This window comes from Chionomys nivalis, chromosome 10, assembly GCF_950005125.1.
Source record: "Chionomys nivalis chromosome 10, mChiNiv1.1, whole genome shotgun sequence".
Classification (NCBI taxonomy): Eukaryota; Metazoa; Chordata; class Mammalia; order Rodentia; family Cricetidae; genus Chionomys; species Chionomys nivalis.
In genome coordinates, this window is record NC_080095.1 from 48,425,067 (window position 1) to 48,444,412 (window position 19,346).

The 19,346-nt window shown below is 45.6% G+C and overlaps 1 protein-coding gene across 1 annotated transcript in view; it reads right to left on the reverse strand.

Moving 5' to 3' along the window:
• The window catches only part of Syne2 (spectrin repeat containing nuclear envelope protein 2), a 300,335-nt gene that overhangs the window by 57,377 nt on the left and 223,612 nt on the right, over positions 1 to 19,346 (reverse strand). The window contains exons 81-90 of the mRNA XM_057782661.1: positions 18,388 to 18,570; positions 17,802 to 17,948; positions 16,022 to 16,198; positions 12,748 to 12,903; positions 9,551 to 9,703; positions 5,622 to 5,792; positions 5,069 to 5,199; positions 3,231 to 3,435; positions 999 to 1,178; positions 83 to 211 (exon numbers count right to left, since the gene is read on the reverse strand). Coding sequence (XP_057638644.1) covers positions 83 to 211; positions 999 to 1,178; positions 3,231 to 3,435; positions 5,069 to 5,199; positions 5,622 to 5,792; positions 9,551 to 9,703; positions 12,748 to 12,903; positions 16,022 to 16,198; positions 17,802 to 17,948; positions 18,388 to 18,570 — 1,632 coding nt within the window. The remainder of the gene's footprint in view (positions 1 to 82; positions 212 to 998; positions 1,179 to 3,230; positions 3,436 to 5,068; positions 5,200 to 5,621; positions 5,793 to 9,550; positions 9,704 to 12,747; positions 12,904 to 16,021; positions 16,199 to 17,801; positions 17,949 to 18,387; positions 18,571 to 19,346) is intronic.

Consider the following 19,346-nt stretch of genomic DNA (forward strand, 5'->3'; position numbering starts at 1 on the left):
TTCTTGCAGTAATAATTAGCTTATTGTTTTTTTAACCCAATGGAAAAGCTAAGCCCTTAAGAAAGACACATATTGTCAATACCAGGAATGATCCAGGAACTTCTTCTGTTTCTTCATGGTAAAGTTTATTCAAGTTTTCGTCCTCGTGCATAATAAGATCTTTTAAATAGTCCAGCCGGTCCCCAAAATCCTTAAAATGTGCCAGAACAGTCTGTAAAGAGACATTTTCACTAGCATAATTTCAAGAGTGTATGGCAGAATTAGCACAGCATTCCTGGCTGCTAAGAGTTCAAGTTATTTTCCCCTCCAAATTTCACAGAGGTCTGCAAAGGCCCTGGGACTTCATTCTGTGGCTTTGGTCTTCCTAGACCAGTTCCACACAGGGAAGGGTATTCTGTCCCTTTGGACTACTGAAGTTTTCTCCTTCCTGATGATATTGAGACAATAGTAGGGATTCATGGCTTTCTATGTAGTTTGCACTCTACAATGTGGGAAAATAATGGGGATTCCAACAGCCACGCCTGTCTCAATTACTCTACTTGGAAATCCAGATAACAGCCCAGCAATGGTGGTGCACGCCTTTAATCCCAGCACTAGGGAGACAGAGGCAGGTAGATCTTTCAATTTGATGTCAGCTTGGTTTACAGAGCAAGTTCCAGGATAGCCAAGGCTACACAAAGAACCCTGTCTCAGAAAACCAAACCAAATCAAACCAACGCTCCCCCCCCCCCCCCCAAGAAATGCAGATAATGAGACTGAACAGGGTATGAAGCACACTCCTTGTTAAATTAACATCGTCGGCAAAGAAGAAATGGCCGTTTCAGAGCTAGCCCTTGCCCATGTGATTCATCAAGACTATGTTTGGGAGGCCTTCACCCTACAGCTTCCCTAATGTGCTGTGCAAACAGCACAGTGGCTTCACACGATTCAGCAGTGTGGGGAGGGCGGCATGAGAATGCCCATAAGCACCACTCAAATGAAAGAAGAGCAAGACGAACCTCAAATTCATTGGATTTCGCCAGCAGCATCTTCTCCAGATAGGCAGCTGTCTGGAGGGAGTGCAGCTGTCCAGAATGGAGCCCAGGGGTGCTGGGGTCTGCGGGCTTTGGGAGCTGGTCCAGGAGGGTGGAGTTTGCAAGGAAGGCCTCTTTGGTCTCCAGTACATCGTGCTGCAGCTCCTGCGGAAGGAGAAAGGACAACAAAATGCTGACTCCCCCCAATTCACGGTCCCCAGCCCCTGCCACTGTGCTTCTATAAATTTGGTGTGGCTGCTACTGTCTATTTTAAATAGCAGAAAAGCTTAAGCTTTTCTGAAGATGATGTATCTTCCTGGTACCACTCTGAAATTAGGCAGAGACGAACCTCTCATTCCCACCAGAGTGGCTTCAGGTCTTGTGTGCTTTGTGTTTCTAATTATCCAACACTTAAGGAATGGACTTTCAAATCAGCTCAAGAATCACTATAGGCTGTCCCTTGCTGGTGACCATATAACCCAATATAAATGGATGCATGTAGCATCTGCATCCTCTCTCTAAGAAGGCAGATGGCAAGCTACTCTAAATCTGTTGCTCATTTTTGATTTGACCTAGGTCACACGATCCAAAACACATCTTGCTCGTTAAGTTACATACTGTGGCACATTCACCTTCGGGGTTCCCCCTCACAGTCCGGGAAAGACAGCACAGCTGAAACTGCTCTGCTCTTACAGCCTAAAACCATGACCTCCCCCACCCCCCCAAAAAAAGCCATCCTCACACGGCACCAAGTCCAGGTTTGGTATTTCTGATATATGTGAGAGTATGTATGGGCATGAGTGAGTGTTTGAGCTGTCCATCTTGTTTATTATATTTTGAGTCACAGTCTCTTCGCCGGCTGAGGCTTACTGACTTGGCTAGGCTGACTGGCCAGTGAGCCTTGCTACGCCCACCTCTACAGCATGGGGATTTCAATAGCCACACTTGGCTTTGGACGTAGGATTGAATTCAGGTCCTCATTCTTGTGACAAGTATTTTATCCACTGAGCCATATCCCCAACTCTCCTTCTCCTCCTCCTCCTCACCACCAGCACCAAGACTTTCTTGTTTCAAATTATGTGTGTTGTGCCGGCTAGTGTTTTGTCAATTTGACACAAGCTAGACTCATTTGGGAAGCAGGAACCTCAACTGAGAAAAGTGCCCTCACTACATTGGCCTGTGGGAAAGCTTGTAGGACATTTTCTTAATTAATGACTGATATGAGTTGGCCCAGTTCACTACGGGTAGTGCCACCCAGTGGTTATACATGACAGGTCGAGCAAGTCATGAAGAGCAAGCCAGTAAGCAGCGTGCCTCCATGCCTCTGCTTCAGTATTTGCCCTGCCCTGAGTTCCTTTGATGATGGGCTGTCATATGTAACTATAAGCTGAAATAAACCCCTTTGTTCCCAAGTTGCTTTCGGTCATGGTGTTTTATCACAGCAATAGAAACCTTAGTTAAGACATGTAAGGCCAGGAGGTGGTGGCGCACGCCTTTAATCCCAGCACTTGGGAGACAGAGGCAGGCGGATCTCTGTGAGTTCGAGACCAGCCTGGTCTACAAGAGCTAGTTCCAGGACAGGCTCCAAAACCACAGAGAAACCCTGTCTCAAAAAAACAAAACAAAACAAAAAGACATGTACAAATGTTCATGTGTGTGTGTGCACACCTATGTAGACCTTAGTTAAGATATGTACAAACGTTCATGTGTGTGTATGCACACCTATGTAGAGGTACTCATGGGAGCCAGAAAAAGGTGTCTGATCCCATAGAACTGGTGTTACTGGTGACTGAGCTACCCAGTATGGATGCTGAGAGACACACAGGTCCTCTGGAGAAGCAGTACTCAGTCATAACTGCTGGGCCATCTCTCTAGCCCCACCCACCCACCCAGGATTATTTTTGAGTCAAGAGATTCTTTCATGATCACAACCAGGAGAGGTACCATGGCTTCTATTTCGGATTTTGTACGTGGCTTTTGTTTAGGGGCTTAACTGCTAGAATAGAAGTGTAAACTTGGAAAGGGTGATGGCAGGACCCCCTCGACCCATCTGTCGTCTCGTTCTTCCAACCTCACATTGCATCTCACCTGTGTCCGACACAGCCAGCTCAGGACACCTGTCTGACTACTTCTCTGTCCCTGTGGTCGGTCTCATCCCAAGGTCATGGCCACCCCTTATGAGACCTGTCTAGTTGGCTGATGTGGCTCTGTACCCACCTTTATGTCCTGCAGGGCCGGGGGCAGGATGTCTGCCAGGTTGTTTCCTGACATATTGATGTTGGCAAGCTGCTGGAACTTGGCCTCCTGCTGCTGTAGCCGGGCTGCGGCTTCTATGTGAGCACTGTGAGAAGCCTTCCAGAGCTGCAACTGACTTCGGGCCTCCTGCAACTGGTCTGCAAGGTCCTGGTTCACCCGGGTCCACCTGTCAGAGTAAAGTTAACAACGCAACCCTCTTTCCATCTTCCCTGTTAGCAGAATTATATACACACACACTCTACCAGAAAGTTAAAAGGACAGAGAGAGTCCTATTTTTATTTATTTATTTATTTATTTATTTATTTATTTATTTATTTATTGAGACAGTCTCTCTATATTGCCTTGGCTGTCCTGGAACTCACGATTATAGACTAGGCTGGCCTCGAACTCAGAGATCCGCCTGCCTCTGCCTTCTGAGTGCTGGGATTAAAGGCGTGCACCACCATGCCTGGCTTTTAAAAAGGTCTTTCTTACTTACACTGTTCTTGCGTCAAATAAATTTACCCTGCAACTATAGAAATAATATTCCTATTTTCAACTTAAAATAAAGGAAAAAAATTATTCCATTTACAGACTTTTTATCTTGCTTGTTTGTTTTCATTTACTTTTTTTAAAAAATATTTATTTATTATATATACAATATTCTGTCTGTGTGTATATCTGTAGGCCAGAAGAGGGCACCAGACCCCATTACAGATGGTTGTGAGCCACCATGTGGTTGCTTGGAATTGAACTCAGGACCTTTGGAAGAGCAGGCAATGCTCTTAACCGCTGAGCCATCTCTCCAGCCCCTACTTTTTTTTTTTTTTTTAAAGTTTTCCATGTTATTAGTAAAAAAAAAAAAAAGTAATTGAAAAGGCTAGCCAGGTGTAGGCTCATGATTGTAATCTCATCACTTAGCTCGATTCAGGAATATCATTACAAGTTTTAAGCCAGCTGGGAATATACAGTGAGTTTTAGGTCAGCTAACAACTGAATAAGATTCTGCCGGGAGGGAGAAGATAGATGGGAAGGAGGATGGGGAGGAGAAAAACCATTTACAAATGGTTGGACAAAACATTCTGCGGATCATCTGTTGCACTTGTGTGAATGGGGCCGGCGATGTAGCTCAGTGGTAGAGCATTGGTGCAGCACAGACCAGGCCCTGGATTCAATTCCCATCAACTCAAACAGCAGAAAACACCTCCAAAAAAAAAAATGACCTCGTATGCTCAGCAATGATGCAAGTCCTTTAACAGCAGCAGTCTCTGTAGTGAGGTGGCCCTGAAGCCAAATATGAAGCTTGATATGCTATTGTCCCCGCTTCAGAGGGGACGCTACGGAGACCTGAGGATGCCACGTCAGGGCATGGAATTTGCTGTCCTGTGTTTAATACTTTATTGAAAGCCAGTTGGCTGAAGCAATGGGGTCTGCATGGAGGAAGGATTGGAAGCAGCCTAGCTTCTCCACGTTGCCTCAGGGAAACTAAATCACTTTCTAAGGGATGTTTTGACCATGCCCATCCCAACTTACCCTACAGACTCCCCACTCCCCAGTGTTCCTGATGCTGATTTGGGGGTTCCTGAGACCAAACCTTGTGTTTAAGAGGATGCACTCCGGAAGCGGCTGCATTAGGGCGAGTCTAGCTCAGTTATCCAAATGCTGTATGAGGCACACTACAGCTCTCCTGAGGCTGAACCTTACACGATGAACTACACCCTCTAAAGCAGAGCCACAGATGACACCAGCCATCTTGGAGGAGTGAGAAGCCTTTAGAAGGCCTGAGGGTCAAGACAGCTGGTTGATCTTTCTGTGCGTACCTTGAATGAGCATCTTGGCATTTCTCTTTCATTATTCCAGCAATGGGGGGGCAGGAATCTTCGAGTCTGCCAATAACTTCCCGCAGCTTCTCCCAGCTCCCTTCCCTGCTCTCAGCTTCATCCTGAAGGGCCTGAGGACACAGAAAATGGTCAAGTTCAGGTGCTCTGGCCATCCCTCTGGAAGGTAGTGGCTTCCTGACACAAACACGTAGACCTTACAGGATGGTGACACACAATCAAGAATGGGAAGGACTGACAAGGCCTTCCTTCCTCAAAGTTGAACTCAGAGTACTAAGTTATTAAACACACAACACTTGTCCACACATGCAATTTCATAAACCGTGAAAGGAAACAGACACAAAAAATTCAATATATAATTCCTGTGGCTCACAGGCTTAACTTTAAAATTCTAAGATATGCCTTTGGTACCTCTAGTTAAAGCACCACTTTTTGCTTCTCTGCAAAGAGCACTAAAGCACCTGCATTCATTACTATGCTCGCTTCCACCTTCAACTTTTACCCACAATACCCCTGGCCACACTGGTTGACTTACCTGAAGGCTCTGCACCTGGCAGTCCAAGGCCTCCATTGACAAAACGGCGGGCTTGCTGTGCTCCATGGAGTATGCCAGCTGGATTGTTGCCACATTGGCCTCATCGTAGAGCTTGTCAAAGGCCTTCCACTCCTGTAGCGCTGACTGCGTGGAAGCCCTGAGCCGATGGACCTATGGGGAGAGCAGAAACCTGACACTCAGCTTTCCTCACTGTGCTTCCTCGCGAGGAATCGACCACTCTACCCAACGTAGGCATTTCAACTTGAAAAGTCCTGGCAGGAGGCAGAGGCAGGCGGATCTCTGTGAGTTCGAGACCAGCCTGGTCTACAAGAGCTAGTTCCAGGATAGGCTCCAATACCACAGAGAAACCCTGTCTCGAAAAACCCAAAAAAAAAAAAAAAAAAAAAAAAAAAGAAAAGTCCTGGCAATCGCCACTAACTTCTTTTTTTTTTTTTTTTTTTTGGTTTTTCGAGACAGGGTTTCTCTGTAGTTTTTGGAGCCTGTCCTGGAACTAGCTCTTGTAGACCAGGCTGGTCTCGAACTCCCAGAGATCCTCCTGCCTCTGCCTCCCGAGTGCTGGGATTAAAGGCGTGCGCCACCACCGCCCAGCTTCCACTAACTTCTTGAAGGTGGGAAGGTCAAGGCTCATCCAGATCTCAGAGAAGGCTGTTTTAGTATGGGTTAATGGGAAAAAGCCCCAAGATCACGAGGTTCATGACAGTCCCAGGGAAAACACCAGGCAAGAAAGAATCCTCGGAGTGCTGGAATCAACCAGTCTGCCAGCTTCCTGGCTTTGGGCAAATTACTTCATGTTGCTATTGGTTTCTTCATCCACAGAACAAATTAATTAACAAAACATACAAAATAAACACACATACCCACCCCCAAGAGGGCGTGGGAAAAAATCTCTGCAACTGTAAAGCACTGTAAGTGTGAGATGCCAAGGTGACGTCTGAACTTAGGTGTGATTACTGCAAAGTCAGCACAAGCTGGAGAGAAACACACAGGATGCCTGTGCTGGGCCTGCATGAAGGGCAGGCACATTTTACCCACTGGTACATTTTGGCAACACGCACTGAGCATTTTGGTACTTAGAGAAAATAATCACTGAAGCAACATGTGGGTGCATGCCTGTAATCCCCGTACTTGGAAGGCTGACGCAGGAAGAGCATATGCCCAGGCCCGGGTGACAGGATAAATTCCAGGCCAGCCTGAAGCACAGAAAAATTAAAGTGTCGTGAGATGGTTTAGCAGGGAAGGCGCTTGTAAACAGCTCAGGCAGGCATGGAACCTGGGCTCCTCCTGACTCGGCCTCCAGAGTGCTGGGGTCAGAGTGTGCACCAACACACTCAGCTTTGATCCCAGAAGACACTGTGGATCCGAGGGGCAAAAGAAGAAATTCATTAAGGGAGCCTCATCCGAGTAGAAGGAAGAGGCAAGAATATATTCAAATACGAGAGCTCGGCTCAGCTAGGAGAGCCATCCACTGAGCACCATGAGAACATCAAAAGTAGAAAGGGGCCAGTTTGTGTCAGCTTTCCTATTTGCTAGACCAGAAAACTGGCTTAGGGAGGTAACCTGCTGTGGACACAGACAGGAAAATGTGGCAATCATCGCAGTCAGACAGCGACTGCTGGAATCACAACCGTGTATCTTCATGACTACCTTCTCTTAACGTGGGTTCTGGAGATCAAACTCAAGTCCTCATATTTGTCCCTTCCCCAGCTGAGCCACCTCTCCAGCCCACTTTCTGCATCCTTAAAAGTGATACTTTACCGAGATGAAATTCACGTATCATATAATTTACCTATTTAAAAAGTAAAACCGTCAAATCGAGTTTAGAGCGCATTCTTTTCTCCAAAACAGAACAAACATCATGTCCATTTAGAAGTCATTTCTTCTTGCCTAGCCACAAGTCTACTTTCTGTCTCCACAGATTTGTCTTACTAGATACTTCATATAAACAGACCCATTCCTGGTCTCTGGGGACTGTCTTCTTAATAGAGAATACAAAACTGCTGCTTGAAAAATCTCAACAATACCCCACAATACAGATACACCCACTGCATTTTACTAAGACATCCAAGGTTGGATAGGTAATGGGTTGTTACCATCCGGGGCTATCAGGACCAGAATGCTGCAAACATTTGCACCTTGGTGAGTAGCAGAGTCATATGGTAACTAACTGTCAAGGAACTGCCAGGCTGTTCTCCAAAGCAGTCAGACCTCTTTACACCTGCAGGGAAGGAACGCCTTGCTAACACTTGCTGCCTTCTGTCTCTATTGTCGCCAACCACATGGGCAGGACTTGCATTTCATTATGGCTTTGATTTTTGTTCCCTTGATGGCTACTGACATGTTTATTAGCCATTCACGTCATCTGTGGCTAGATGTCCATTCAAACAACCTCTCCATGGTCCTCATTTGATCCTCTACCCTGTAACTCATATTAGTGTTCATACAAGCCCCTTAGGGAAGATGCACCCGCAAAGACTTCCCCCATCCTTGAGGGCAGGAACCCACTATCTCTCTTACTCCTGGTGGTAACCTAAACGAATAAGATTAAGAAATCACTGAGTGAGCTCATTCCTAGGTCTCCCCACCCAGTAGCTTGTCTTTGCACCTCTCAGTGATGTTCTCCAAAAGGACAAAGTGATCATTTTCCATGAAGCCCAGCTTATTATCCCCTCTCTGGCTGTTTATGCTTCTAGAGTCCTATCTAGAAGGCCAGCCGTGAACATTTCAGTTGCTTTTTAAAGAGCTTTATAGTTGTGACTCTTAGGTTTATAGCTGGTTCATTTCAAGGGAAATTTCGTATGAGGTACTGAGTCACCATTGTGCTACCCTTTTTCATGCTAATATCTGGGTGCCCCAGGGGCACACTGTGAAAAAACTCCCCCTTTTCCCTGTGAATTAGCTTGGTATTTTTGTTGAAAGATCAACTGAAAGTTTATTTATTTGGACTCTTGCATTTATCTGTCTCTCCTATGATCTTGATATCTGCATGCTTTATATACACTATCTTAGTGCAATTTCCCCTCTGTATTTTATTACACTATATGTTCATTACATTGCTGTTATCTGTTCATGTGTATTTCCTGCACTGGCCGAGCTCCTTGAGGGTATGATTCCATTATTTTCTGCTTTCTCTTAACTCCTGCTGGCGAGCAGAGTAACTCAAACAAACAGGATTGACAAATGACTCAGGGAGCTCATCCCTATTTTCCCAGAGTCCCAGGGAAGGGGTGATGCTGCAGGCTGCCTAGGGATTTCAGTCACACAGCTTGTCCCCAATTCCCCCTAGGAGCAATGGTTGAAAGCAGATCTTAGTACATGGCATATATACCCAGGGAGGATTCTGGAGGAAACACAAACACATGATAATTGGCTGGCTTTCAGAGCATCCTCCCTGGGTGGGAGGGAAACGCCCTTGGCCAATCTCAGCTTTCTCTTCCGGTGCTCTTCTTTGGGGAGCATCTATCTCCCTTCTCTCTGCCCACCTCTGGTGTCCTCCCTAAGCCCACCCTGCCCCCAGCTCCCGAGGCTAAGGGATATGGACCCCTCCCTTCCTGCTTGCTGTACCTCCTACACGCTGCACTGCTTCTTCCTAACTGCTGCTGGGAGCTGACCTGGAAACACTGCCAGATGTTCGGCTGGCCTGAGAGATGGAGACATTTGTGCTTGCCTGAGTACGTCAGACAAAACAAAGATAGCCAAGAGGGTTTCCTGCCTGACAGTGCCCCATCATGATCTACAGCTTTGCCACCAATTATTTAGGGCATGAAATGAGACTTGAAACGCCTCTTTCCACTTCAGTATGTCTCTCAGCAGCTCTCTGGATTTTTAACAGGGAGCAAATCTCTGCGACAAAAGAGCAGTAACAACAACAAGCGAAAGACTGTCTGGGGAGACTGAGTGATGTCTCTTACCTGGCTGGTCACATCACTCTTCTTTTGAAACAGGTCATCAATTTCGGACGCCATGTCTTCTAACAGCGGCAAGTCTCCCCCCTCCAGAGTCAGCGAGCTTTGTCTCAGCTCATCCAGTGCTTTAGATTTCACGGCAAGTTGATTTTCTATGTCCTAGACAACACACACACAAAAGTGTCACACTACAGAACAACAAACAAACAGGAGTTTACTCTTTTCAAGTAAAAACTGCTGGTGGAGCACACAGGGAGCACTCACAACATACGTAACACCCGCAGCAGCGGCATTTTAAACATACTTCACTTGTAAGACAGGGCCTTTGTCATGTAGCCCAGGTTGGCCTCAAGTTCACGAACCTCCTGCCTCAGCCCCTCTGAGTGCTGGGATTATAGACACGAGCCATCACGGCCAGCCTCACAGATATTCTTTTGTTTGTTTGTTTTTTCAAGACAGGGTTTCTCTGTAGCTTTTGGTTCCTGTCCTGGAACTAGTTCTTCTAGACCAGGCTGGCCTCGAACTCACAGAAATCTGCCTGCCTCTGCCTCCCGAGTGCTGGGATTAAAGGCGTGTGCCACCACCGCCCGGCCTCACAGATATTCTTATTTCAACTTTATATTGTATATTTTAGGAGTGTCTACGGAACAGGTTGTTGGCACAGTGTGGAAGTCATGCAGGACAGATCGTCTTTGTCAGACAACTCCCCGCGCTAGCAGTGTGGCCCAAGTCATCAAACCCCAAGTCCCCATTTCCTTAGCACCCAGGGCCATTCATAGCTTGAATTTAATGAAACCACAAGCCGGAAGAAGGCGCTTGCACACCGTCAAGCAGCACTTAAACGGAAGGAGCATGGTTCCTGCCTCTTCAGTTGCTTAACAACTTGCGGTCTTTTTGTATCTGCATCTGTTAAGGCACTCATAAAACCACCAAACTGGCTCTGTTCTTCATAGCCTTCTTCCATGAAGCCTAGAAAGCGCTCTACAAACACAACAGAACATGACCCAGTAGTGTAAACCAGCTGACGGAGCCCGCAGCTGGGGACAGCAGCGCATCGCACAAAGGTGAGGCAGGAGGATCGCTATGAGTTTGGGGCTAGTCTGGTATATATAGTGAGATCCACAAAGGTGATTCTCATGTTTGGGAGTGGGCCTGGACAGCCAGGGCATGAAGTGACAGAAACTCTGGTCTATGTAGTCTTCCACCCCAGCACATGACTGGACCCTTCGCTTCAACAACACCCTGTATACGAGTGCACTGTGAAGTCCTCGCTGGCAAGGGGCTGCGGTGCTCAGCTGTCGCTCTGCAGACAAAGTAGTACCTCTGGAGCCGGCTTTGCCAGCAGGACTCACTGAGTGCCACCCTGCTCACCCCTCCCCCACTCCCGCCCAGGAGCTACACTTGTGTCCTTGAATGGCAATCAGAAGCTAGCTCTGTAATGTGATGTCTTGAAATGTGTTTGAAAACGCTGAATCGCTGTGTCCTTCAAACTTCTAATCATCATCCATAAGATTTCTAAAAGTAACTTCCAGCAACTCGCCACGTTTCCTCTACAGTGCGAGGACGTTTCTTTAAGAAGACTATTTAGCAGGGAGTTGAAAGGAAATATCAACACACAAATACCACATCTAGACTAGACCAAAACCAATAATGTAAATAATAAGCTTGGTGGAATTAGTACACGAGCCCTCTCCCACAAGGCATCTGTTCTTGCTTCTCCTTCTTGAAATAGCATGGACTGGGCCCAGCCATCCTGCAGCCCACCCTTGTATCACTGGAACCTTCTGGTACTTTTTTAGAGACGCCAGCTCCCACCTCACCCGAACGCTGATCATCTTCCTTTAAATCCTGATTTGCAGCGCGAAACATTAGGTGAAATGAAGAGACTTGCTAATTGCAGAGCTTCCCCAGAAGCTAACTCCAGCCTGTCTGTGAGAAACAGTGCTAAATACCTTCGAAATCTCCCAATTCCCAAGGCTGGAGAGACAGCTCAGATGTTGAGAGTGCCCACCGCTCTGGCAAAGGACCCTATAGTGTGATTCTCATCACCCAGGGGGAGTAACTCCAGCTCTAGTTGGTATCTGATGCTGCTGGCCTCCCAGGCACAGGCATTCACGCATTCACACACATACACACACACACACACACTTAAAAATCATAAAATCAATCTACGGAAGACTCGCTTAGGTCAGTACTTGGCGACTCCTGGCAGCTTCCTGCAGAGGAATGCTGAGCCCCAGGCAGATGCTAAGGTAGAGAGGAGAGCAGGAGTGGAAACAGGAAGTGGCCTTCAGAAAGGACCTCCTATTTGCTGCTCTTTTTACTTCATGACCAGAGCTGCCAATAACCTCAGAAGAACAGGACTTTGACCCAACTTTCCAGCCCCAGAAGAGGCTAGTGGGAAGCTAGGCTAGTGGGGAGCCTTCCCACAGCAAAGGCAGAAGCAGCATTGGTGCCCCCTGCAGCCACGGTGACAGGTGACGTGTGACTGGGGCACGGCTAGCTCTGGCTGTGCTTCCCAGGATGGGTCCACACCTTGGTAAGAGTTTCGACGGTGGCGTGTCCTAGTCAATGGATAACGTTAGACCCAAGTAAGACTGGCTCCAAGGAACAAATGATCCTTCTAGACCACTGTACACAACAGGTGGCAGAAAATGATCTTCTTCGGGCAAAGTGCAGAAGGCAAGACTAAGCATAATGGAAACGTCCGAGTCATTTTGCCAACGCTGGGCAAAATAATAAAAAATGCAGATGGGAAGGCTTGGAAGCCAAAATTCTCCAGAAATGTTTCCTTTCCTTAGAAGTGACATTCAAACCTCATAAAAAGCAACAAAGACCACTCAAGGGCCTTCTGTCCATGACTGAAAAAGTATCACTTTACAGTTATTTAAAACCCATGGACTCTTGTCTAACTTACACAAAAAAGTAAGTACGGTCATGCACCATCGCGTGTCGGTAATCCCATACTGCCCGGGCGTGTAGCTGGCAACCCCATCCTAGGTTTCTGTGAGTAGAGGCTGGGACAGCGTTCACTAACCATGGACCTCTCGAATGTGTCCCTGTCACTAAGCAACACATCACTGAGTGCGCAGGGGAGCTGGAGCAGCGTCTCCAGGAACTACAGCATCTTTCCTCTTCCTCAGGACAGGTGTGGTCACTGTGTGGCCCAGAAACTGGGTGGGCAGGATGCTGCCCCTCCTCACCTGGCAGTCCAGGAGGAGCTTCTCCATGGAGATGGCACTTTCGGGTTTTTGGAGTATCTTCAACTTCTCTTCCTGTGCCTCCAACCAATTGTTCAAATTCTGTATTTTGTTTTCATTCTCGGTGATACTTTCCAGAAGTTGTTCCAAATGTTGTATCTGTATGTGATGGAGAAAAATGTTATGAAGGAAAATTTACTTTCATCTCTCTTCTTAAAAATGTGTGACAGTTTGCGCGGGAATGTCCCCCACAGGCTCTGGCATTTGTACACCTTGCTCCGAGATGGTGGAGAGATTTTGGGAGATTTAAGCGGTGTGGTCTTGCTAGAGGAGCGGACTTTAAGGCTATACAGCCTCATCCTACTTCCAGTCTGCTCTCTCTGCTCCTGGCTTCCTGTTAAAAACGTGGTCTCTCAAACTGGGTGGCAGTGGTGCACGCTTTTAATCCCAGCACTCAGGAGGCAGAGGCAGGAGGATTTCACACTACAGAGAGAGTTCCAGAATATGTTCCAAAGCTACACAGAGAAAACCTGTTTTGAAAAATCAAAAAACAAACAAACCCAACCAACCAACCAAAGAAACGAAACCCAATGATCTCTTGGTTTCTTGCTCAGGTCACCATGCCTTCCTGTCATGATAGGCTCTTCTCTCTCTGGAACTATAAGCCCAAATTAACTCTCCCTTATATAAGTTGGCTTGGTCATAGTATTTTATCCCAGCAACAGAAGAATAACTAATACAAAATGTAAATAGCGCCGGGCGGTGGTGGCGCACGCCTTTAATCCCAGCACTTGGGAGGCAGAGGCAGGCGGATCTCTGTGAGTTCTAGACCAGCCTGGTCTACAAGAGCTAGTTCCAGGACAGGCTCCAAAAACCACAGAGAAACCCTGTCTCAAAAAACAAAACAAAATGTAAATAGCATTATGTGGTTAGTTTATTTTATTTTGCTATAGGATTTGCATCCTTTTGAAATGAAAAGATAACTTGGTTTCTTCTAAAAGTTCTTAAATATTTTACATAACAAAAATGAATTGGTCATTCTGGAATGAAGATTTGTAAGTCAAGAAATAACTCCTCTCTATGAAAAACAAAAACACATTTTTTTAAAAAATAATCTGTTGAGAGAGCCAACTGCTCTGGAGTTTCATACTAGCTATGCCAAATAAAATTATGTTTCTAAACTTCAATATTTTTTATTATATCCTTCATTAACACTGGTATAGTTAAAGGAAGTTTTCTTCTTTTGACTGTCTAGAGTTGTCTAACAATTATTTTCTTTAAATTTTTTTTTTAGCTTTATTGATTTGTTTTATGTGTAGGGATGTTCAGCCTGCATGTATAGATGCACCGTGTACGTCTGGTATCTGCAGAGGTCTGAAGACGTCATCAGATTCCCCTGGGACTGGAGTTATAGGCAGCTGTGGGCCACCATGTAGGTGCTGGCATCAGAACTTGAGTCCTCTGCCAAGAGCAGCCAGTGCTTTTAGTCACTGAGGCATCTTTCCAGCCCTGCTTAGCAGTTTCTTGATGGACATCGATATGTCCCTGATATCTCAAATATTTCACCAGTTTAACAAGACAAGATATTTTCTAGTTCTGATTCTTATTTGTAATATAATTTCATTAGGTAATCACGGTGTATACAAAGTTTTATTCTTCTTCTGTTGGTCTGCAAGCTCACTGGTTTGAGACACACCCAGCCAGGTGAGCCTTTAGTCTCAGAACTCAGCTGGTAGATCTGGGAATTCAAGGCCAACTTGGTCTATATAGCAAGACCCTGTCTCAAAAAAATATAAAATAAAAAAAAAGATCTCTTCTTAGATGGACACAGTATCACTCGATCAGTTATTCTAAGGTTGGAAATTAAGCCCTATACATTTTTGCAAGTATGAATAATACTGAGAACATTTGGTACACTTCTTTTTGGGAGGACTATCAATCCACTTAAAATAACTGTCTAAGAACTACACTGAATGATTAAGGGATCCAGTGAAATTTTAGATTTTTTTTTTTAAAAAAACATCCCCAATATTTTCCAAAGAAATTTTAGGTCATTCTGACATCAATAGTGTAGATTTGGGTTTTATTTTGCTAAAATACTTCTAACTTATTAGCTATATGCCCTGTAGTGTTTGTTTTGGGTGTCTGAGGATTAAAATGGATACATTTCCATTTTTATTTGTTGTGGGATATTTGTACAACGTGTGAAGGTGTAGTGCTGTGATTAGTGTAATAAAAAGCCTAACGGCCAATAGTGAGGCAGGAGGTGTGGGCGGGACTTCCGGGAGACAGACAGTAAGGAGTAGGAGATGAATCTAGGTGTGAGAGAGACACCAGGAGACACAGAAGAAGCCGGAAGTGTGGTACTTGACAGAATGTAGATGAACAGAAATGGGTTAATTTAAGTTATAAGAGATAGAAAAAACCAAGCCTAAGCGAAGGTCAAGCTTTCATTATTAATAGTAAGTCTCTGTGTCATTATTTGTGAGCTGGTGGCCCAAACGAGAGTTCAACTATGTTTATCTATTAACCAGATTTCTTCTTTTTTATTTTCTTGACTTTTCGAGACAGGGCTTCTCTGTGGAACAGTTCTGGCTGTACCAGAACTCATTCTGTAGAGCAAGCTGGCCTCGAACTCACAGAGATCCACCTGCCTCTGCCTCCTGCATGCTGTGATTAAAGGTGTGTGCCACCACCACCTTGCTTAACCAGAATTTCTGACTTTGGGAACTATCTTGTTCAAGTTGTTCATCTATTCATGTACTTGAAAATTAAATATGAATCTTAACTAAATACATTTGTGTGCTTTTTTAATACAGAAAAGAGATGGGATATTTGTTACTATCAATAGTAAATACTTTTCTCATGAACAAGTTTTCTCCACATTTCATGACTCACACAGTGGAAACCCGCCACGCACATTTCTTTTTCTTTTTTCCTGTTCGTCATCTCAAAGATGAAATTGCTTTGTGCTTTTGGACATGTTTCCACAGAAAATGCAAAACTCTCTGACTTTTTGGTGGCCTGACATATTCCTTTTCACTTGCCCAACTTTATTTCCCCAGGAAATCTCAACAGAACCGCGAGTGTCACTCTCGTCCTCTGTTGCGTGCACCCACGGGAAACGCTAAAGCACGGGGTTTTACAGGGGCTGCAACTGGGGCAGTTAGGAGGCTTCAGACTGCCGCTCAGCTTTCTGAAGAGCTCGTAGGAGTTCTCAGCAAGGGGTATTTTGCAAGGATGAATTCAATCATCCGAGGGTGACTACAGGACACACCTTTCTATTCAGGATTCCGTGCACTCGGTGCCACTGGCGGTTCATCTCCCCCAGGTGCTCGGCAAACTCCGTCCTTTCATAGCGCTTGCTTTCGACATCGCAGGTGCTTAGCTGAAGCAGTGACTGGTTAACAAAGTCAACTATCCATTGCTTGTAGTCCATCTCCATTCTGAACTCCTAAAACACACGGACAAGCAAAATGAAACACCACTGTCAGAGCGGAAGACCATCACACAAACTGGATTGTTCATACGGCTAGACTCTAGGGGGCGCAAAGTGCCTAGCCATTAATCCCACCGTTGGAAGCGCCTCCCACTTTCCCCACCTTCCGCGGGGTCAGAGTGGTTGCTTTATCCTCAACATAGTCTTAGGCACAGCATGACTTGCTTCCCTTCGAACACACTGGAAACTGCACCACATAATGGGAGCTGCTCTCTGTACTGGGCTAGCAGGTCCCTGGTTTGACACAGGGGTCCTGTGAGAAGTTGCCTTAGAGTTATGTGAGATTCTGAGCCATTTGACAACTCAAGGAACAAAAGCAAAATGGTCTGTCACACCTACAGGGAACTTGACCAACTTAGGCAGCTGTACTATCCCTTCTATGGCTATTTTGTTCCATCATGGCTTTAAGTTCTACCCTGATCCTAAACCCACCGAGGGTAACTATGTATCTGTCAAGCCTGTCATCTGTTGGGTTTTATTCAAGAAAGTTTTAGCTCTGCTAATGGAGACAGCCAGGAGGAAGCAAGTAGAATGTTCTAGTAACTGTAGCTTATGCAGACCTTTTGAAGATGCTACCAGGCACTCAAGCTAAGATGCGATGGTAGATAAAAACCCAAATCAGGCCACATATGGTGACATACATCTTTAATCCCAGTACTTGGGAGGTAGAAGCAGACAGATCTCTAGGATTTGAGGCCAGCCTGGTTTACAAAAACAAGTTCCAGGTCACCAAGAGCTACAGTGAGACCTGATCTTGCAAAGAAGAAAAAAAAATTCTGCTACACTCATTCTTGGTCATTAAGTGGTTCATCTTCTGCCTTCCAGACACTAGCTCCATCACTGCCAGCTCTTTGAAGGCCACGCCCAGGCTCCTTATTTACCTGCCTGGCACACTCCTTGGCACACACTCGTTATATGCTAATCTATAATCTTGTTATATGCTAATGAAATCTACTCAAAATTCAGATGTAATGTAGGACATCAACTTTTTTCTTCCTCAAGGACATTTATTGGTGACCACTGCAAGCCAAACATTGGGTTTTTTTTCCAGGTGAGAATCTCAGTCAAGGCAGGGAAACAGGGACGAAGCTAAGCGGTGGTAACAGCATCGGAGCTAGAGAAAGGGTCACAGAGACAAGTCTGGCAGAGTCATCTAACCGGGCAAGGAGACCTGGGGCGGAAGAGCCTCCGAAGTCATACGTGGACTGAGCCTTGAAAGGTGGTTCAGAGAGTATGTGTAAAGCGGGTAGTGACATTTCACACAGCAGGGGCAGTGTGCACCCAGCATGTATGTGTATGTGTGTGTGGCGGGGGGGGGGGGGGGGAGTGCCAGAAGCAGGTGAGGTACCCAAGCTGGATTTGGTGCTGATGTGGTGGGTGAAAAGAGGAGCTCAGGGAGTCCATTAAAAACTTGGATTGTCCTCCCTAGAGTAATTGCCACTCCCTTCCCTTCCAGCCTCCTTCCGGTCTGTTTCTCTTGATCCTATCTCACAGGTCTCTTGTCTGCCTTTCCCCTCTAAGTGATGCTTCCATATTAGTGAAAAGGCCTCAGGCTTACCTTGAGCTTCTGCAGACGACTTTTGACCTGAGCCGCAGAATGCTGGGAGAGCTCAGCGTCCTCTCCTGCAGCCTGAGGCTCCACGGCATCCATCCAGCTGATCATCTCGGAGATGGCGCTGCGAGAAGGCAATTTCTCCATCTGAAGCTGCAAGGGCAGAACGATTTCCATTTAATTACCTGCCGTTAACCGGATGGATCAGGGCATCGCTAAGGAAGACACCTGCTTTGATAGACGGTCTTGCGACATGATTATGCAGGTTAGCCACGAAGACAAACCCAGTATTAAAGTTTCAAACAAGCGACCCCCAAACAACGATAAAAACCTCCATATAAGCCAACTCAGTGGCACAGAGAAAACCAAGAAATAAAGTAATTACGCTTGATTTCTCTTGTAAGAAAGATCTCATTGGAGGAGAGTCTAGTAATTAAGACCTATATTTAGTAGTGTGTGTGTGTGTGTGTGTGTGTGTGTGTGTGTGTTGGGGGCTAGGCAGTGTCAAAGAAAATGAGTGAGTTAGATAATTTTAAAAGGGTTGTGAGCTAACAAGTGCATGCTAATTTAAACGTTGGGTTTCAACACTTACCTGGTGAAGTTTCTCTTGAATGTCTGGAAGCTGGGTTATCAGCATTGTCCACTTCTGCTCGAATTGTGCCAGAGAGGATCTCAGCGTGGCTGTGTCTGCCTCCTTCAGGTGGAGAAGCTGGTTCCCAGTGCTCAGTACTGCAGACTTCAGGGAGGACTTCTCATCAACTTCCTTGGAAAATTCCTAGAGGAAACAGTTCCTAAGATCGGGTACTTTCAAAACCTAAGTACAGTCAGAGTACACTACCAAACTAAAGATAGTAAACGTACACACACACACACTTTACCTACAGAGTGCTGGGTACCATCACAGATGCACTGGAGAACAAAGCACATGGAATCTCTAGCTCCTCTTAACCCAGAGGATTCATATTTTTAAAATTAGATAAGTTCAGCCTGGAGAGATGACTCAATGATTAGAAGCACTCGTTACTTTTTACAGGTTCAGGTCCTAGTACCCACATTGTGGCTAACAACCATCTGTAATTCCAGTTCCAGGGGATTTGATGTCTTCTTCTGACCTCCAAAGTATCAGGCACACACACACACACACACGCGCACACACACAAACGTGGTGCACATCCATGCATGCAGGCACATGAAGTTAGATTAGCCATATTCAATGGTCAATTTGGCAAGAAACTGTGGAACCGAATTTGGCAAGAATCTGTGGAGTCCATATTAAATTAATTACTTGGAATAAATTTTCAAATAAGATATTTGAAGTCTTTCCTATATATAGGTTCTTTCAAGAGCACTGAAAAAAACTTAAATTTTAATATTAAAGTAAGTAGCCATAGCTATAAAACAGAAGAGGGTAAAGACCAAGGGAAAATATTTCATATGTAGTAACAAATTAATATAGATCCTATATATAATTTTCTCTATTAGGAGGTTGAGCCTCAGTGCCTGCACACTTGTTAGGTGAGCGTTCCATCACCGAGATACATCCTTGACCTG